This window comes from Rhinolophus sinicus, chromosome 18 (genome assembly GCF_057876585.1).
Source record: "Rhinolophus sinicus isolate RSI-liver-muscle chromosome 18, RSI-T2T, whole genome shotgun sequence".
Taxonomy (NCBI): Eukaryota; Metazoa; Chordata; class Mammalia; order Chiroptera; family Rhinolophidae; genus Rhinolophus; species Rhinolophus sinicus.
Window position 1 is genome coordinate 63184944 of NC_142518.1, and position 21205 is coordinate 63206148.

General features: G+C 37.5%; 1 protein-coding gene across 3 annotated transcripts in view; it reads left to right on the forward strand.

Annotated features, from left to right (window-relative positions):
* The window catches only part of DIAPH2 (diaphanous related formin 2), an 832169-nt gene that overhangs the window by 635440 nt on the left and 175524 nt on the right, over nt 1-21205 (forward strand). For all 3 annotated transcript variants that reach the window (XM_019756670.3, XM_019756672.3, XM_019756671.3), the window contains one exon: nt 4120-4255. In XM_019756670.3, the coding sequence (XP_019612229.2) occupies nt 4120-4255 (136 nt within the window). The remainder of the gene's footprint in view (nt 1-4119; nt 4256-21205) is intronic.

Genomic DNA, 21205 nt, shown 5'->3' on the forward strand with positions numbered 1-21205 from the left:
TTTTCAGCATGAGACCTCTTCGTGAAGACAACTGGTGACATCAGGACCAGAATCATATTGCAGTCTGTGTGGCTTGAAAAATGCTTTCATTCATGTTCATTGATATCAAGCCATAGATATTATTTTCCTTGTCTGTTTGGTCTCTTGAGGATTACGCATGCCATTTCAAAGCATGATAGTGGCATGACTGTTTCGCAGTTAAATCTATTCCTGAAACATTTAAAATGTTAACTGATGGACCTATTATTTGGTCCGTTTCATAATTTACTGTATCTAAGTTCATGTTGATTTTGTAGTGCCAGTTGCAAGTCTCATAGTGACAACAGCTAAATAAAATATGATGCATCCCTGCAAAAAAAAAAGAAATTGAATCTGTTCACATATGCCACATTTCTTCATTAGCGATTATTTAATATTAATTATTGACTTATTTTACCCCAAATTGTATCAGTTTAGATTTTTATGTACACATATTTTTAGTTTTGCTCTATTTTCAAGAAATAAAAAGGAAAGAAATATATGGAGAATGCTATAGAAGTAGTATGATTCCAGTCCCTGAATCACATAGTGCTTATCAGTAATCTATATCGCACTTCTGTTCCTCAAAATATGGTTTAGATTTGGGGTTCTTGTGTGTTTTTGTAATCATTCTACTGTCTGCATTAGATGGTCTTAGTCTGTGAAAGGATGCCTATAAAAAAATCAATAGTCTTGGGAACAGGATTGCCAGATTGATCAAATAAAAATAGATACCCAGTTAAATTTGAGTTTCAGACAAACCATGAATACCTTTTTATTATCAAGGTGTCCCAAATGTTACATGAGTTTCTGAGTATAAGTATATCCCAAGTACTGTATGGGTAATGAATAATTTTTCCTATCAATGTGTCCCAAATGTTGCATGAATTTTTTTTAGTATAAGTATAGCTCAAGTATTGTATAGGATATACTTAGACTAAGAAATAATTCATAGTTTATCTGAAATTCAAATTTAACTGAGCGTCCTGTATTTTGTCTGACAATTGTACTTGGAAGACATCATGGTAGTGTAAGTGAACGAACTGGTTCTGGTACTTAAGCAGCTGAGTAGCCTTGGGCATCTCACTTAACCTAGCTGAACCTAAGTTTCCTCATCTGTAAAATGAGAACAAATAATAGATAACTTTGAAGATTTTCTGTAAATGTTGGAAATCATTTACACCTAAAACACCTGGTACATAACAGATTTCCATGAAAGAGTAACTGTTATCATCAGAACAAGGAAGAAATACAAATGCAGGTTACCAGTTTTTTTTCCATCTTCATAATAAATGATAGCACTCAGCAGCTCAACAGTCCATTAGATTGATAATAGAAGAGTTCACCCAGATGTCGGTGACTATTTGCCAGGTCAGAGATTCGACCAGTAATAAAATATACACAAGCATTAACCTCCCTTCTCTCCTCTATTACTTGCCTCATATGTTACTTATGAAAGATCATACAACTTGTATCACAGCCTGAGAATATGTTGCCTTTTCACATTATATTTTTTTCTAACTCAAAGTTTTGTTTCAATCCTGCCTTTCTCAAACATCTACTTTTAAAAATTTTTATTAATTTTTATTAGGATATAGTTTACATATAAAATGCATCATTTTCAAGTATACAATTTAGTGGTTTTTATTATATTCACAGGATCATCCAACCATCACCACTATCTAATTCCAGAATATTTTCATCAGCCCCAAAAGAACCCCATAATCATTAGCAGTTACTCCCCACTCCTCCCCTCTCCCCGCTCCTGGCAACCACTCATCTACTTTCTGTCTCTTATGGGTTTGCCTATTCCGGACATTACATGGAAATGGAATCATACCATATGTGGCCTTTTGTGTCTGACTCCTTTCACTTAGCATAGTATTTTAAGGTTTATCCACGTTGCAGCATATATCAGTACTTTATTCTTTTCATGGTTGAATAGTATTCCACTGTGTGTGTGTGTGTGTGTATGTATACATATACATATCTATGAGTGGCATTGCTGGGTCATATTGTAACTCGTGGTTTAACATTTTAAGCAGCTGTTTTCCAAAATGACTCACCATTTTATATTCATACCAGTAATGCAAAGAATTCCAATCTCTCAACCTCCTCACTTGTTATTACCTGTTTTTTTTATTATTATTATTATAGCCATCCTAGTGGGTGTGAAGTGGTACCTCATTGTGGTTTTGATTTGCAGTTCCCTAGTGATTAATGACGTCAAACATCTTTTCGTGTACTTATTGGCTATATGTATCGCTTCTTTGCAGAAATACCTATTCAAATATTTTGCCCATTTTTAATTGAGTTATTTGTCTTTTTATTGTTGAGTTATAATCGAGTTTTCGTATATTCTTGACAGATAAATTATTTATAAAGCTTTTCTCCCATTCTGTGGGTTATCTCTTCACTTTCTTGATAGTGTTTTTTGATGGATAAAAGTTTTTCATTTTGATGAAGTCTTACTTATTTTTTCTTTGGTTGCTTGACAAAAACTGTCATATAATATTATCTTTTTTTCCTTGAAAAATAAAACAAACACTAAACCAGGAGCAATGAGACGTGAGTTCTATTCCCAACTTTGCAGTTATAAAAATCTGAGACCTTAGGCAGGTACTTAAACTCATTTGGAACTCAGTTTCCACATCTGTGAAAAGAAGCTATATTCAGCCTAGTAGGCACTTTGCCATTTTTTGTGAATAAATTATCTCTATGAAGCTGTCTAGGTTAGTAGTTCTTATCCTGGGCTACATTTGGCCATGTATGGAGACATTTTGGGTTGTCACAACCGGGGAGGGGTGCTACTGGCATCTAGTGAGTAGAGGTCAAGGGCGCTGCTGAACATGTTACAATGCACAGGGCAGCTCCTACAACAGAGAATTATCCAGTCCAAAATGACAGTAGTGCTGAGGGTGAGAAATCCTGCTCTAAAATTATATTTCTGTTATTTCCGTTTATTTGAAGTTTGTCTGCAGGAGCCAGATCATTTTGTGCTTTTAACCTAATGCTAGCCTGACGGGGTCAGGCGGGAGAGGTACCAATAATTCTTGCAAGTCGGGAGAGGCTTTTTTTTTTTTGAAAGTGTTTTCAGGGCTTTTTATAACTATTGTGTCTTCCAAAATGAAGAGAAAAATATTTCAATATACACACCTCCAGGCAAAATCTTGTCGATGTATTCTTGTTATTCAGTCCTTTTCTTTAGGGTTTCTGGAACAAAATAGTTTTTGTGAAATAGTTGGTACATGCTATGAAGTATATCTAATCAATCATAATAGGAAGAAAGAAACAGAACAGCTTGATGGAAGAAACTTACAGTTGCTGTGTCTCTGTATTAGTGAATTCTCCGAGCTGAAGGAAGTTAATAATATTATTTCGGCTGATCAGTTTACTTCAGCTTTATCCCATACCATCTACTGCAATGTACTGATTCACTTCAGTTCCACAAATAATCTACCTGGAATAAAACAGATAATAGTTTGAAATATGTTTCAGTATTTCTAAAGCTCTTGGCATGTAAAAAGCTATTAACTTGCAGGTATTTCTTTCCTGTGAGAATATGGCTGATTATTCCATGCCTTGCACCATTAGATAAAATCGTTATCACCACAACCACCACCATCATCTTCATAGACTAAATGTTCTAAGCACTTTATAAGTGTATTTCATTTTTCCTCACAAAAATCTTATGAGGATTTATGTTTTTTAAATCCCCATCTTGCAGATAAGAGAGAAAGGTACAATAACGTGGTAAAAAACACTTGCTAAACCATAGTTCCATATTAAACCTTTTCTTGTATATCAACATTTTCATATTTCAACAATGGAGAAAGTGTATTTATTGTTAAATCTATAAACATTTATGTCCCTAATTTTCTGGCACCCCAGGTAACGTCAAAGCCTGAGTTATTTCTAAACTCTTTACAATGTCTTAGAATTTTGGTTTCTCTCAAAAGTATATGCATGCACCTTGAAGCTACTATACTTTTCCATCTCTGAGAGCCCACACATGTGTGTATGTATAATTTTAAAATTGAACATCTTCTCTAATATATAAGTAATGGAAAGATTTTTATTTCTCTTTGTTTATATGTACAGGAAGCAGTGAAAGAAAACAACAAGAGACGAGAAATGGAAGAGAAGACTAAGAGGGCAAAGCTTGCAAAAGAGAAAGCTGAACAAGAAAAGTTAGAACGCCAGAAGAAAAAGAAACAACTCATTGATATAAACAAAGGTATGAAGTGCTTCCAATTTGTTAAAAGATCTATAAAGTGCAAAATAATTGCACTTACTTAATTTTGGACCATAAAGTAAATAATTGTGTTCTTGGTAGAAAATTCACAATATTATTAGTTACTTGTGTCAAATTTCTCTCATGCTATTATCTGTATTTCTTGTCACCTTTCACTGAGCACTCAGGATTTTTGGTAACCAATGCAAGGTAATATGTTTGTCGAAACAGTCTGTGTTTCTTCATTGTTTTACCAAATTACATTATGTTCTGGATGAGGCAGTGGTGAGGGAAGAAGAGGGTGAGATGAAAAGAGAAAAACTGGTATGGGGCGACGAGCCTTATAGCTCTGATTTCTTTTTGTTGACACTGTCTGTTGACAGAGCAATAACAGTTAACACTCTTGTGTGGGGGCTTGAACATTTCAAGTCATAATGGATATTGAAAGCACTCTTATAAATTGAAAAAATAGGGAGAGGCATCTTGTTCAGCTGTGAGCCTAAGAACAAGGTTCTCATATGTCCCATAGTATAAAGTACTAGTAGTTTTCTTTGTTAGCAGGAATGAGTGCATATTAAAGGTAGGCTTTTTGTTCGTTGTTGTTGTTTTTAAAGAAGTGAGGGTAAATAAAAAAAGTGATTGACACCAGGAAGCTGCATTCTGAAAATTTAAGAATGAAAAAGCAAAGCCTTTGCCACTGAGGGTTAGAGAAATTTAAAACAAAATCTGAACAAGATACAAGATAATATGATTAATATGGATCACCTATTTCTAAATATAATGATGGTGAAAATTGCAAGCGTTCTATATTGTTGACCATGTTCTATGCACTGTTCTAAGACGATTTCACATGTTTTAAGTCAATTAATCTTCATAACACCTCTGTGAGGTAGATATTATTATTATTATCTTATTTTACAGTTGAGGAAACTGTGGCTCATAGAAATTAAGGAACTTGCCCAAGATCACACAAATAGAAAGTATTAGCACCAAGATTCGAATCCAAGTAGTCTGGCTATGGAACCTTGGCACTTATAAATGCACTGTCAAATGATAACAGTAAGAAAAAAAACATGTAGCACTTAGTATGTCCTAGGAACTGTACTGGAAGATTTACATATATGAACATACTTAAGCCTCATAAAATCCTATTAGGAAAGTGCTACTATCTCATTTTAAGAGGAGGTAACTGAGTCACAGAGAAGTTAAGTGACTTGCTGAAGTTCACAGAGATAGTAAGAGGTAGAAACAAGATCTGAATCTAGGCAGTCTGTGACCCAATTATTTATTATTATGTACTTTTAATTATAATTATTAATCAGTATCAATTATTCTGCAGAGATTTCTCTGAATGGCTAATCTTCTGAAATTATATTTATACCCATTAAGCTTATCCTTCATAACTTTAAAATATATAAAAATCTTCAGGAATTGTCTATAGTTTCTTTTCTACCCAGGAAATAAATATAAGAATTTAAAAAAAATAATAAACAGCCGTGGTAAAATAGAGTAGTATCAACATAATTTAGCAAACAGACGTCATAAGTGGAATCAAAAGAACTGGTCCTGACCGAAGATCACTCAGTTAGGAAAAACATTAGAGCTCAGCCTGGCAGTGGGTATTTATAGGAAATCCTTGCTTAAAAAATGATGGAGTCCGCAGAATAGCCCCGCAAGTTAGCTCCCTTATGTGCATGGAGGAGTAGTCACAGAAGAGGCTAGAGGAGGTAGTGGACAGATTGTGCATTCTATTGGCTATGCTAAGGGTCTTACTCTGAAAGCTCTGGAAAGCCTACGTATGTTTATAAACTGTAAAGTGATGTGCTTGGATAAGTTTCTTCAATCATTTAGACAGAAGCGTAGAGAATGGATTGGAAAGGGAAAGATCAGAGACAACAGAGGTTATGAGGCTATTAGCATAGTCCTGACAAGAGATGGTGGTGGCCAGAACTAATGCCGTGGTGGTAAGGTTTAAAGAAGTCACAAATAAGAGGTGTATTAGAGTTCTTTAGAATGTGTACATGTAGAGATAGATTTTAAGGGGTTGGCTCACGTGCTGATGGAAGATGACACATCCAAAATCTGCAAGGTAGGATGGCAGGCTGAAAACTCAGGAACAGCCAACGTTGCATTTAAGGTCTGAATACCATCTGCTGGCCGAATTCTCTCTCGCTTGGAGAAGGTCAGTCTTTTGATCTATTCAGACCTTCAACTGATTGGATGAGGCTCACCCACATTGTGGAGGGCAATCCTCTTCACTCAGATTCCACTGGTTAGAATGTTAATCTCATACAAAAACACCCTCACAGAAACATCTAGAATAATGTTTAAGCAAATATTTGGACACCATGGCCCAGCCAAGTGGACACATGAAATTGACCATCACCAGAGGGATATTGAAAGGAGATGATGAATTAGATGTGGGAATTGAGAAAAGGAGGCATTAAAAAAAGTAGTACCCTTTGTAAAGAAAAAAATTCAGGAATAGAACATTTCATCAGGCGGGTTACAATGATTAGTGTCATTTTGAACAAGTTTCATTTTCAGGTACGTTGTAAACGTGGGAAATGTCTAAGAAGTCATTGTATGTATGTGAATGAAACTCAGAAAAGAGGTTTGAACTAGACAGACAGACTTGGCAATCATTAGTTTTTGACGATTAAAGTTAGGGTGTATTAGTTTGCTAGGGTTTCTGTAACAAAGTACTACAAACTGGGTGGCTTAGAACAACAGAAACTTACTGTCTCAGTTCTGGAAGACAGAAATCTGAAATCGAGGTGTAGGTAGGGTCATGCTCTTTCTGAATGTGCTAGGGAAGGAACTGCGCTAGGCTTCTCTCTTAGTTTCTGGTAGTACCTTGGCTTGTGACAGCATAACTTCAGTCTTCACATGGCATTCTCCCTGCGTGCTTGTCTGTCCCTTCACATGGTGTACTTCTCATAAGTATATCAGTCATATTGGATTGGGGACCCAACCTACTCCACTATGATGTCACCTTCATTCATTAGACAATTCAACCCATAACTTATGGGATTGAATGCGATTTCCAGGGTAAAGTATAAATCAGAGATTCTGAAAGTATCTCATCTCAGAGCCCATTTCCAACTCTTAAAAATTATTGACCCCAAATACATTTTGTTTATTGGGGTTATATATTGGCATTTATCATATTAGCATTAAAAGAGAAAGACATAGTGAATAAAATTATTCTATTAAAATGACAACACTAAACCTATTATATGTTAAATAACATTTTTTTTTAATTTATGAAAAGTAGCTTTAGCTTTCAAAACCAGAAAAAAATAGTGTTATAAATCTCTTCAAAGTCTGGCTTGGTAAAAGATAGCTTGATTCTCATACCTGCTTCTAGATTCAATCTAATGCAATATCATTCACCATGTAGCTTCTGGAAAACACTGTATACTCATGAAAGAATGAAAGAGAAAAATTCAAAAAGGTGTCAGTATAATTATGAAGATAGTTTTGACCTTGCAGATCTGAAATGATCTCAGAAGCCCTGTGAGTCCCCAGATCACGCTTTGAGAATCTCTGGTGTTGATGGTGAAAAGAGCAAGCAGCTAAGATGGAGTCTATCCAGTTTTGCGCCAAGATATAGTCTTGCTCCCTTACCACACCACTCCCTGGTTGAGTATTTAGCAACCTTTGGCCAGTTTTCTAAAAATATACCTATAAGGAAAAAAAAAATAAAGGAATTATTTTGACCCACTTTGATTATGTCTATAGTATACATTTTTATTTGCCAAGATTTCGTTAATTACCTCTTCAAATACCGTTGAAGACATAGGCTAAAGATCCAAATACGTTGTTATGCAAATGCTTAGCTGAGTGATCTGAACATGAAAGACACGCTTTAAAAGTAGGATTTATCTTTGTGTGTTGTTACCATATCTCTACAGATCAATCAAATGGCAGACTTCACCACGAGGTTTTTGATTTGTGGCCCATATGTTGTAAATACTTATTATTTATCGCAATATTATTTTAAACTTAGAGTATAAGTTTGTTAGTCCTTATAAATGTGTTTCAAAAAGACAGCCTTCCACTGGAAGCGTGTAGTCTTAATTAAGGTGAACAGAAAGAATAAGAACAGTGTTGAGTATCAAGATGGAACTCACTGTCAGTGAGTAGCTCAGTGTCTCACAGAAGATGCTGTTGTTCACTAGCTGGAAGTTAATTCCAGACATTCTGAGAAGCCAGGGAGGAAGCATGGTAAAGCTACCGAAAATGTGAACCCATGGGAGATGGGAGAATAGCTACAGTAAGAAAGTAATTTAGAGAACTTTAAATGTCTCCAATTAGAACAGTGCATTCCACTTTCCACTAAAAGAACATTGTAATCTGCCTTTCCACTGAAAGAGAGATGATGTAGAATATTTGACTGCCATTGTGAGATACATATTGTATAGAGTGTAGAAGTATTTCACGCACATGTGACTAGAGATACACACTATTGGAACCAGAGGATCTTACCTTTAACAAAGGTACTCAAGTAAAGAGTCCCTTGGGTAAAGAAAAACACTTGAAAATTACAAACAACTTGAAAAACAAATGTACTCTTTCTGTCAAGTGCCTGCTTCAGATCAACTTAGCAAAATTGCAAACCCCTCCCACTTTAAAAATATCCGCTGTGATCCCATATAGCTAGTAAGTAACAACAGTAAATCATATTTATCTGGCATGCAGCATTGTAAACATTCATCATGGAAAAATATTTTACAATGTAATTATTCATTCATAAAATAAAGAAAACACAAAAGATTATTGTTGTAATCTACATGTGATCACCGAGCTCAGAATTAAGTAAAGATATCATGAAAACCAAGCAGCCAGAGAATTATATCTTTCAAGTTAATTCCATAAAAAATACCATATTCAAGGCTCCATTTTGAGAGAATTGGGGATCAGAAGGCAAAGGCAAGGATAAGAAATAGCATTTTTTATGTTTGTAAAATTTTCATTGGGAAATGTTGGGGAACAGTGTGTTTTCCCGGACCCATCAGATCCAAGTCAAGTCATTGTCCTTCAGTCTAGTTGTCGGGGGGAGTGGGGGGTGCAGCTCAGCTCCAAGTCCAGTTGCCATTCTTCAATCTAGTTGCAGGGGATGCAGCCCATCATCCCATGTGAGAATCTAACCGGCAACCTTGTTATTAAGAGCTCACACTCTAACCAACTGAGCCATCCAGCCACTAATTAAGAAATAGCATTTTTTAATTATATAAGACATAAAAGGCATGACTGGGGCGGCTGGATGGCTCAGTTGGTTAGAGCGCGAGCTCTGAACAACAGGGTTGCCAGTTCGATTCCCTCATGGGCCAGTGAGCTGCACCCTCCACAACTAGACTGAAGACAACCAGCTGCCGCTGAGCTGCCAGAGTGGCGGCTGGATGGCTCAGTTGGTTAAAGTGTGAGCTCTCAACAACAAGGTTGCCGGTTCAATTCCCACATGGAATGGTGGGCTGCGCCCCCTGCAACTAAGATTGAAAACAGGCGACTGGACTTGGAGCTGAGCTGTGCCCTCTACAACTAGATTGAAGGACAACAACTTGGAGCTGATGGGCCCTGGAGAAACACACTGATCCCCAATATTCCCCAATAAAAATTTTTCAAAAAATAAATGAATAAAAGGCATGGCTGTATATTAAAGAGACAGTAATTTTGTAAACATTAAGTGGTATGTGTAAAAAGTTATTAAAGCCTATATGTCAAAAATAAAATAGAGATCAGTCCTACCTCTGCCACTTACGACCTTTGTGTTTGTTCTGTTCCTTAATCCCTTTGTGAGTTACTGCATGTGTGATATAGGATAATGACATTTACCTCATATAATATAGTTTTAGTGAAGATAAAGTAAGATGTGGAATTTCCGGTAAGGATGGCGGGGAAAGTAAATGCTGTGCTCGCATCCTCTAACGACCACATTAACACGTTGCGTACGGCGGGATTTAAATCCCTCATGAAGATTCTCATGATCCGTACGCAACGTGTTAACATTATAACTAAACGGCAGAACAAGCATCATTTAGAATCACCTGAAGTCTAGCGGAACCGAAGCCCTACAACTATGGACATACAGAAGATGCCACCTTGAGACTGGTACATGTGGCAGAGACGTGGAATGGGGCAGGTACCACATCTGAGTGTGGTGATTAAAAAATTGGGAGGGAAGTTTCAGCCGAGGAGTTCTCCATGGAGGAGTGAGAGGTCCCAGCCCCTCCCCAGCCCAGAGTTCCAGTGCCAGGGAGAGAAGTCCCCATAACTTCTGGCTGTGAAAACCAGCAGAGATTTTGGCTGAGTGAGATGGAAGGTGGCTGCAATCCCAGTTGCTCCTCTTAAAGGGCCCATGCACGGACTTACTCACTGAGGGACTCACTCACTCTAAGCTCCAGTGCTGGGGCAGGACCTGAATTATCTGGCTGCAGGGTGAGGGAAGCTTTCTTCCAGACAGAAGTGCTAGCAGAAGCCATTGTTCTTTGTTGAGCCCTCCCCCCTCCAGGCATGCAGACACAGGTGGGTGACATATCTGAGTCTTCATCAACCTGGCTAACACTGTTCTTTGCCCTGCCGTGCTAATTCCCTTAGACCCTGCCTACCCAACTTTCAGTGCCACCCAAGCCACTCTCAGTGGTTTTTCCATCGAAACAGTCTATCTTGGTTAATGCTGCAGAATTTCCTAAAATCTCTGAGAGGTTCACAAACCCCAAACAAGCAGCATCTAGCCTCAGCGCATCCCATACCTCTTGCTAAGTAGGAATCTTGCAGATTCCTATGTGGCTCATTCCAGGTGGCCCTGGGCAGGGCACAAGCTGTGGCTGAATTGGCCTGTGATGGGTGCCAACCCAGAAGGCCCCAGGCCTGGCATGCCCAGTGACCAGCTTTGGACCCAGCTAGAGCACCACCCAGCTGCCTCCTCAGACAACACTCCCAAAGGGCAGACTGGGTAGGCACAAGAGCCCTTCTAAAGCAAATCCTGCTCCGAAGGGTCAGACACTGCACAACAGCTCCTCCACTTTTGTCTTAATCAGTCTTCACAATCAATCAGCCCTCTCATGGACATGGAAACAGCAATGAAGGCTTAACTCCAACAGGAGCACCCAGCTCAGGTGACCAGGTCGAGTGTGCCACTGAGCCCCACAGGACACCACTAGATAAGGCCACTCTTCTAAGACTGGGAAGCATAGCAGCCCTACCTAATACATGGAAACAAGCATAAGGAGGCAGCCAAAATGGAGAGACGAAGAAACTTGTCCTAAATACAAGAACAGAACAAAGCTTCAGAAAAAGAACTAAACAAAATGAAGACAAGCAACCTACCCGATGCAGAGTTCCAAACACTGGTTAAAACAATGCTCAGTGATCACAGTGAGAACATCAACAAAGAGATAAGAAACGTAAAAATGGAGATAGAAAATGTAAAAAAGGACCAGTCAGACATGAAAACTACAATAACTGAAATAATACATTAGAGGGAATCAACAGTAGATCAGATGAAGCAGAGGATCGAATCTGATGTGGAAGATAAGGTAGCAGAAAACACCCAATCAGAACAGCAAAAAGAAAACAGAATCCAAAACAATGAGTATAGTTTAAGGGGCCTCTGGGATGGCATCAAGTGTACCAACATTCGCATTATAGAGGTACCAGAAGGAGAAGAGAGAGAACAACGAATTGAAAACCTATTTGAAAAAATAATGACAGAAATCTTCCCTAACTTGGTGAAAAAAATACACATACAAGCCCAGGAAGCACAAAGAATCCCAAACAAGATGAACCCAAAGAGACCCACACCAAGACACATCATAATTAAAATGTCAAAGGTCAAACCCAAACAAAGAATCTTAAAAGCAGCAAGAGAAAAGCAGTTAGTAACCTACAAGGGAACTCCCAGAAGACTGTCAGTTGATTTCTCAACAGAAACTTTGCAGGCCAGAAGGAATTGGCACAAAATATTCCAAATGATGAAAAGTAAGGAGCTACAACCAAGATTACTCTACCCAGCAAAGCTGTCATTTAGAATTGAAGGACAGAGAAAGAGCTTCCCAGACAAGAAAAAGCTAAAGGAATTCATTGCCAATGAACCAGTTAAAGGAACTTCTTTAAGGAGAAGAAGAAGAAAATAGTAATAATAATAGTATAAATAATAAAATGGCAATAACTACACATCTATCAACAATTACTTTAAATGTAAATGGATTAAATGCTCCAATCAAAAGACATAAGATAGCTGAATGGATAAGAAAACAAGACCACACATATGCTGCCTACAAGAGACTCACTTCAGATCGAAAAACACACAGACTAAAAGTAAAGGGATGGAAAAAGATATTCCGTGAAAATGGAAACAAACAAAAAACCTGAGGTACCAATCCATATACCAGACAAAATAGACCTTAAAACAAAGGCTATAATTAGAGATTAAGAAGGACCCAGTAATTCCACTTCTGGGTATTTATCTGAAGAAACCCAAAACACTACTTCGAAGGGACATGTGCATCCATATGTTTATTGCAGTATTATTTATAATAGCCAATATGTAGGTAACTTGGGTGTCCATCAGTGGATGAATGAATAAAGAGGTAGTACATATATACAATGGAATATTACTCGGCCATAAGAAAAAATGAAATCTCACCATCTGCTACAACATGAATGGACCTAGAGGGGATTATACTAAGTGAAATAAGTCAGATAGAAAAAGATATATACCATATGACTTCCTTTATATGTGGAATCTAAAGAAGAAAATAAAGAAACAAAACTGAAACAAACTCATAGATACAGAGACTCTTTTGAGGGTTGCCAGATGGGAGGGGTGCTGGGGAGGCACGTGAAAACGGGGAAGGAATTAAGAAGTACAAACTGGTAAGTTTCAAAATAGTCATCGGAATGTCATAACATTATAACATAAGAAATATATTTAATAATACTGTACTTTAGTGTGGTGTCAGATGGGTACTGTATTTATCAGGGTGATCACTCCATAGGTTATATAAATCTTTATCACTGTGTTGCATACTTGAAACTAATGTAATATTGTATGTCAACTGTATTCAAAAAATTAAAACTTATTTGAACATAACAAAGTAGTTTAATAAAAAAGATTAAGTGAGATAGTTAAGTAGAGTATATATAGCACAGGGCCTGAAATATACTTGTAGCTACTGACGATAGGTCGTTTTGTGCTCATTGAAGAATGTGGGAAAAGTTCGAGACATAGTTCCTACCCTTACGTGGTTTACGGTTTTGTCAGAGAGATGTATAGGGGCAGAAAGTTGTTTTCCAGCTACCCGTTTTAGATTTATTGACTGGAACCCTGTAAATCAGGCTGACAAAAGACAGATTAACCAGAGAATGACAAGTTTATGTAATGCATGCGTCACACATACATGTGGGAGCACTCAGTGATTAGTAACTCAAAGGGGTGGTTAGAACTTGGGCTTATTATATAGCCTCATAAAAAATACATATGTAGAAATTTTTAGGTAAGACGAAAGAAAAGGATTTTGAATTTCTAGGGAGGCAAATTGTGGGAAGGTAAATCTGTGGAGAAACTAATGGAAGGTAAGGTCTAGTTAGTACTGTTTGCTGTGTAGGTTCCTCTGGGGCTGTTACTGGGCTGATCAGGGTCTATTTTGAATTGTTTGTGGTGATTGACTTTTGTCCTGCCTGGTAAAGAGAAGAAGAGGGACATCTTTACAAATATATATCCTGCCCTTAGGTAAATAGTGAGAGAGCAGTGAGCTTTTCTTGTATCTTCTTCTAATTGCCTTCAGCTCAAAATAATCCTTATGCCAAAGTGGCATATTTTGGGATGACATATTTGGCTATCCTTCAGCTGAAATAAGCTGAACCAGCAAACAGTAAACTGTGTACTGGTATCTAATACAGATTATTTAGAACTATCTAAAATGGGAAATCAATGAAGTCTGGTAAAATGATGTAAGATTTCATGGAGAAGGCTAAGTAGAGTCTCTGGGCCTATCAGAAGAACTAGACACTGAAGGATGGGTACTATTTGGCTAAGCAGAGGCAACACTCGTCAAGTAAAAAGGAATAATATCATCATCAGTGTAGGTCAATCCGTAAGGCAGCAGGCCTCATGTTTAATGACCCCCAGGAAAGTACATCAAAATGATTAAAAGGCTAGGCCCTAAGTTCAAGTCTCAGATTCACAACCAACTAGCCATGTAATCTCGGACAAGGCATTTCATCTCTCTGTCCTCAATGTCCTCATCTGTAAAATGGAATAATAGTACCTTCCTTGTTATTGTGAGGGCTAAATGAGTTAGCCCTCACAGACTGCTGTTATACTCTAGTCTGTCAATTATATATTGATGTCTTTGGTCTCTGGTAAATAGTTCAATATTTAGTAACTATTTTCTGACGTTGTTACTGACCTTGTTGTCATTGGCAGGGAAGGGTTTGAAATGATAAAGTGTTGGAAAGGTGGGAAGACTGTTGGAAAAATGTGAAGAGCCTTCCAAGTCAGACAGGGGAATTGTGACGCAATGAAGTAGGAGAGCCAAGGTGATCGTAGGAATTTGTTCAGGGATTACGGAGGTAGTGAGCCAGAAGCACAAGAAGGGAGAGGTGACTACGAGGTGGATGTAGCTGGAAAAGAACAGTGAAAGGTGAAAATGAAAAAGAAGAATTAGCTCATACCTGATTCTCCGCTCGAAGGAATTTAAACCTGAGGCAGTTTAAGAAGGTAGTAACAGGAAGAGAAAATTTCATGAAAGTGATGGAGAAAAATGCAGTGGGAGTTGCAAGCAATGGATTCACTAATGGCCAAGACTTTTTTTTTTTTTTTTTTTAAAGAAAAGCACATTTTTCCAGTGTATAATTACGCATTGATGTTTTTTGACATATTAGGTTATTTCATTCATTCAACCATCATTTATTGCACCATTTCCCAAATAATTATAATTAGAGTATGCACAGTAATACACTATTTAAATGTAAAATTGAGAAAGCTATTTTAAATGCAGCAAGAAAGATGCCAAATCAATAAATGTGCTCTAAGATGTGTAATAGTATATAAACTATGCAAAGTACTTAGTATAATCTATGTTCTCCAACCTTTGATTACATTAGTATAGATTATAATTAACTTAGGGACCACTAAAAATAAATTAATTAATTCTGTAGGTAGAGTAAGAAAGCCTTCCAAATATTTATAATATTTGTAAATAAATCTCTTTATGTTTATGGAAGTCAGCATTTCAATTTCAAGGACTTGGGAGAAGCAAAAAAAAAGAAATGCATTAAATAAAGGGGTGTTTTGAAACTGGCAACTCCAAGTGTGTTTTGTATGCAAATATTGTTTAATCAGGAGCAGTTTTGCTCCTCATATAAGATTATATTAAATTAGAATTGCGTATTTACTTCTATTAGGTTGGTGCAAAAGTAATTGCGGTTTTTGCAATTTTTTTTCTTTTTAACCTTTTAAACTGCAATTACTTTTGCACCAACCTAATAGTATGATGATAAAGAATGAGCTACCTTAGAGCTGATGATAAATCAGTATTCTGAGAGTGAGTTAGCAAATTTTAACCAATAAACTTATAAACATTTAAATTCTGTCCTTACTGGTGGATAGCAATTTTGCTTTTTTGTGTGTTTTTTCCAAGTTTTAAAATAATTACATCTTGTAGGAAAACGAGTTTTTTCACATTACATTATTTGGATCTGAATAGGTCAAAACCTTGCTTCTTAATGTCATACCCCAGACATTAAAGTACAGTAACCAAAATTATAGATTAGAATACCCATTAGTAATGGAATTGATCCCAGTAATACTAAAGGACCCCTGATGATATAAATTACTTAGACAATACAGTACCATCATTCTGCATATTTTACAAATGTTAATGAGCAGCCCACAGATGCTATTGCAAAGCTAAACAAGTGTGTATACTTCATGGACCTAGAAAAGAATCATTGAGCTAATATACCCTTATCTATGAAGAAAAAAAAGAATATCTGGTTGATACTCTGTTTAAATGGCCTTGTGCCTTCCCTATATTAGCAAACATTTCAAGAAACCTGTGTTTATTCAGTCAGGACTTTTTCTCTTTGTTCTCTAGGTTTGGTTTTTTAGAGGAGGTTATGGGGCTTTTCCTCAAATAAATTGTTCAGTACAATAAAGACTTCCCCAGGTCTTTAGGGCTTTAGCAAACTAAGGTATTTAGTAAAAATTTGGGACTTTGTTATTTTAATGAAGCATTCTTAGGTCCATGCTGCCGTTCATTCAATAAACATTTCTTGAATTTCCAAGTTCAAGTACTGGGTTAAGGCACTGAGGTGCAAGAGGAGCTCCCCCAGTAGCAACCATCCAGCCATAAGTCACACCCTGCTGGGTGATTCTGCTGGCCCTTGGTGACATGTCATCTCAGATTTTTCATTGGGTTGGCCTGTGATTGAAATGAGTTCACCCTCTTTTCCTTTGGAGTCAGACAAACCTGAATTCAAATCCTGACTCGGTGTCCTAAATGATGTAACTTTGGGCAATTCACCTAACCTCTGTGGTCCTCAGCTTCCTTGCCTGTGAAATGGGAAAGAATGGTGTCTCCCTCCTGTGATTTTCATAAGAATTCAATTAGAGAATCCACGCAAATCTCAGCACTTGCCTGACACATGGTTAGTACTTAATAAGTGTTAGATGTTGATGTGCCATTAATAATAATAATAATAATAATAATTTCCGGGAACATACCAAGGAAAACTATTGATGGCAATAATCACTACAGTACAATCTTGGTTGACTAGAATGCCTGGGGAAGAGATGTTTTGATTAATTTGATTTTGTAATTATGTAGACAGACATGTATGCATCAGTCTGTATCATTAGCAATCTTTCTGAACTCTACCAGTCCACAACCCTCTACTCACCTTCCCAACTTCCCCACTTCCCTCCCCGTATTTTTGGCTTTATTTGTTATACAGGTGAAAATGTGCAGCATGTAGTGCTTACATATAATTTTGTGCAGATAGCCAACACACAACGTATAAATCACTGGTAGAACATCAGGACTTTGTTATTGTCTCTGGGCCCTTATTCAGAGCATCGGTTATTGTTGCACATAAGTGTCGGAGAGTGGGCTTCATCTGTACTAATTCCCGAATACCATCTACATGAACTGAGGGGTCTAGTTACTTTTTCCTGTTGCGTATTCGAGCCAGTTATCACTAATAAATTTTTTCTGACCTCATACTAAAATCATTAAATTTCTGGCATCAGTTCACTGGAAACAAGTGCTAAACTCTCATTCTCTCTGCGTTAGCAGTGAAACAAATGTCTACATCTGCTAAAAATATTCTTTGAAATAGGAGACAAAAATAAATATGTGAGACAAGATAGGTAATATACTTCTGATCTCATTAAGAGTTCTTACATTCTAAATGCCGAAACTCAGATTTTCAGAAAGTGTAAGAGCTGTCTTCAGCATGTTGAGCATTGAATAAGACTTCATCAGTTCTTATGTGGGAGATAAGTGGCGCCGGCAGTTGCAGATTTGTTTTTTCTCTACAGTATGTGCTGGTTGCCATGCACCCCTTATGTGACTTTATTCGACAGAAAACCGTGAAAATATTGGAGCAGGTGGGATTGAAAACACTCCAATTGGCTGCATAAGAAATGGCCAAAAAACATTGTAGGTGGCCTAATCATTTATTAGAAACAGGATTTGGTTCCATATTTTAATATTCTCATTCTTAATCGAGAAAAGTGTCAAATGAATAACAGCTGTTATATACCATCATTGCAATTAATTTGGCTCTGTTCTCAGTCAAATGTGTTTAGATTCATGTCAGTAATTACACCTAACAGATTCATAGAACCAACACACTGCAGTGAACCCAACTGAGTCTGTAATGACTTTTATTTTTTTTTTTTGAAAATTATGTTTGTTCCACCCACATGGAATGCCTGAGCCCCTGGGCTACTTCAGAATCAGGACAAAAATCTATCTTTACACTAAATGTGCAAAAGGATTATTATGGATGAAAACCTTTCAGTGATTTTTAATTTAATTCTACAAGTATTTATTGAGTGCCCACAGAGTGCTGAACAGGGGTGACACAGCCTGATCACAGTATTGTTGTCTGATAACGCAGCACCGTTAACCTACTTACAAGGTTCCCGTCAGCCTTTCTCCCTCTTTGTGTGTATGTATCTCTTCTGTAAGGAATCATGAACTAGCTGCATATGGATGTCTGTGTGTGTATCAACTCACACAGGACCGTGTGTAGCATATAACAGTTTTATTTCGTCATATTTTTTATATGAAAACTTCTCGTTTTCTTTTTTCTGTCTGGTCAGTCCTCAGTTGCTCCCTTCACAGATGAACACTCTGTAACTCTAACAGTATTTTGACTAGTTAGTGGGATAAAATGGAAAAAAGAAATTGTATCTTAGTTTAAGAAAACAGTTATGCCTTTGTTATAATGATGCTAGGAAAACATTATAACGTAAATTTAGAATACTGATTGTCATCTAAATGAACAATGTGTTTCATATGCTATTCCATAATATTAGGTTGGTGTGAAAGTAATTGCAGTTTCTTCAATTATTTTTAACTTTTTAAACCGCAATTACTTTCGCACCAACCTAATAGCTCAGAAGAGCTACTATGATTCATTTTTGGGGGAAAAATAATCCTTTGAAATGTGCAATTAACTATGGATGGCATAATACTTTTGTTTGAACCAGTGTCAGAATCTACTTTAAGTGCATACTGTGGGGGGAAAAAACACAACACCTCTTTTTATCAGAGGAGATATTTCAGAGTTCTTGACTTTGATTTAGCCTTTTCTATTTGCGGAGCCTGGACAGGGCTGCCTAGGAATTGCTTGGAGCATCACTAAGCAGGATGGATGAGTACAGGTCTAAGTAGCTGCAGGCACAGCCCTGCTGAGTGTGGGACAAGGTCCCAGAGGGTTGTATCCTGACCCACGTGATTCCGTGGTAGAAGAACCACATTCTCACAGCATGCTTGGGTTAAGCTTTGCTGTGATCTGAAAGTCATAATTGATTGTTTTGTTGGCGTTTAGTCTCTCATTTTTATAACATAACCCCCATCTCAATTTTTAAGCTACTAATTTTATGTAGCGGAGTGTCTCAAGGTGAAGAAGTTTTCCAGATACCCGGCTTATCTAGTTCGCCAATATGTATGCATTCCTGGTTTGAGTTGCTACCTCCTCTGATTTTCTTGAACAGTAATTCTGCAAAAGGAAATTGTGTTCCCTCTAGTCCTCTTTTGTCAAAAACGCTTTGCAGTTGCTTTCTTTTGCCAATTGAACCTTTTTTGAAATGCATCAGTAGGGAAAGCTTGCCCAGCCTTTGCTAGACAGGAGTAGCTGTAGGTGCATTTAAACAATCCAACTGGAAAAAGGGATTTTTCTCTTTTTATTTGAAGACAATTGAAAATGAAAGGTGTGTGTCTCAGGACAGAGCACTTAACCGACCTCATTCTCCTAAACTTCAGTGTGGTGTATGAAACCGCTTCCCCTGTGTCTTGCCCAGTGTTTTTAAAACATGCTTTCCTTGTTTGAGGCAACTGGTTCTGAGTCAGAGCTGTATCTGGCATAACCAGAATCTGTTAGGTTGTTAGGCCTTGCTCCCTTGTTCTTTGCATCTCTTTTCCTTTGCTCAGAGTCAGTGCGGCTTTGTTCTAACAGCAATCTGATCAGATTTTGAGGGGAAATGAAGATCGAGCTATATGATGGACTATGGCTACCTTGAGCTTTTGGTGCAACCACACTCCGTCCCCCACAGTATAGACGCCTTTCCTTTTAAGTCATCCAATGGAAGCTCCTATGACTCAGGCCATGTTGAAAAATATCCATTTTCACGGGAGTAACCATGACAGTTGAAATGAAAACCCCGAAAGGCACCTCTCTCCTCATGAGTGGAAAAGGTGGTGTGAGGCGTTGGCAGTGCAGTTCCAGGCCTGTCTTGCCTTGTCCCCTCTCTCATTTTAAAACCCCAAAGTCAACGCCTTTATGAGGAGATGCATTGGTCCTTCCTTTTAGAATCATAGACAATTAGAAACTTCAGAAAAGATGCTGTGTACCCTGGACTTGAGTATTGAACACTTCCGAAGGATGTGGCTCTTCAAAGGCAAAGTAACTAAGAACTGATTGTGCTTACACGCCAAAGTAAAACCACAGGTTTGTGTTCTTGAGGCGCCATGGTAAACAGTTACTCGGAGGACACTAGTATGTCTTACAGAAAAAAATGCTTTCTTTAAACAGAAAATGAGCCCAGATGCCAGGTTTTTGTTTTGTTTTGAGGGGGGAATAAGAAGCTAGTTGCTTGTCTGCCAAGTAGGGTAGGGGAGGCATACCTTTTTGTGGAAGCTGCCTATCTCTAAATCTCTGATATTTAAGAAATACCAGGTTTCAGTTCACAACATGTAAGTCCTTTGTTGTAAGCCTCTTTTTTTGGCCTGCGGGCAGTTTCAGAAACTAGTTTCTGATTCCCATGTACTGCTTTTATGTGATTTTTATCCATAAAACCATTTAGATGTTTTAGTTGATGATGCCTTTTTATCATTCTCCTCCACCGCTCTCCCCTTCTTCGGGATTGTGGCACTGTCACACTCTTCCTGATGCATTGGTTCCTGGTGGGTAACATCATGATTTGTGAGTAATCTGATATATAAATTAGCTGGTGTGAACTGCCTCAGCAATTCAGTTTCTATTTGAAAGGAATTAAGCAGTCTCTTTGTTTTCTTACATTTTCCTCTACTTTCTGTTTTCACAATTATATTACACACTATCGGAGGGCCTCTTCTGCTTTCATTCCATTTCTAAGAAGCATTGAGTTGACTCAAAATCTACTCGTAAATGTAATGCCCCATGTGTTATAATAGACCTTCCTACTGTATATGTTTTTGTCATGCCAGAATGTTCTTGGTATTCAGTAATAGCTAA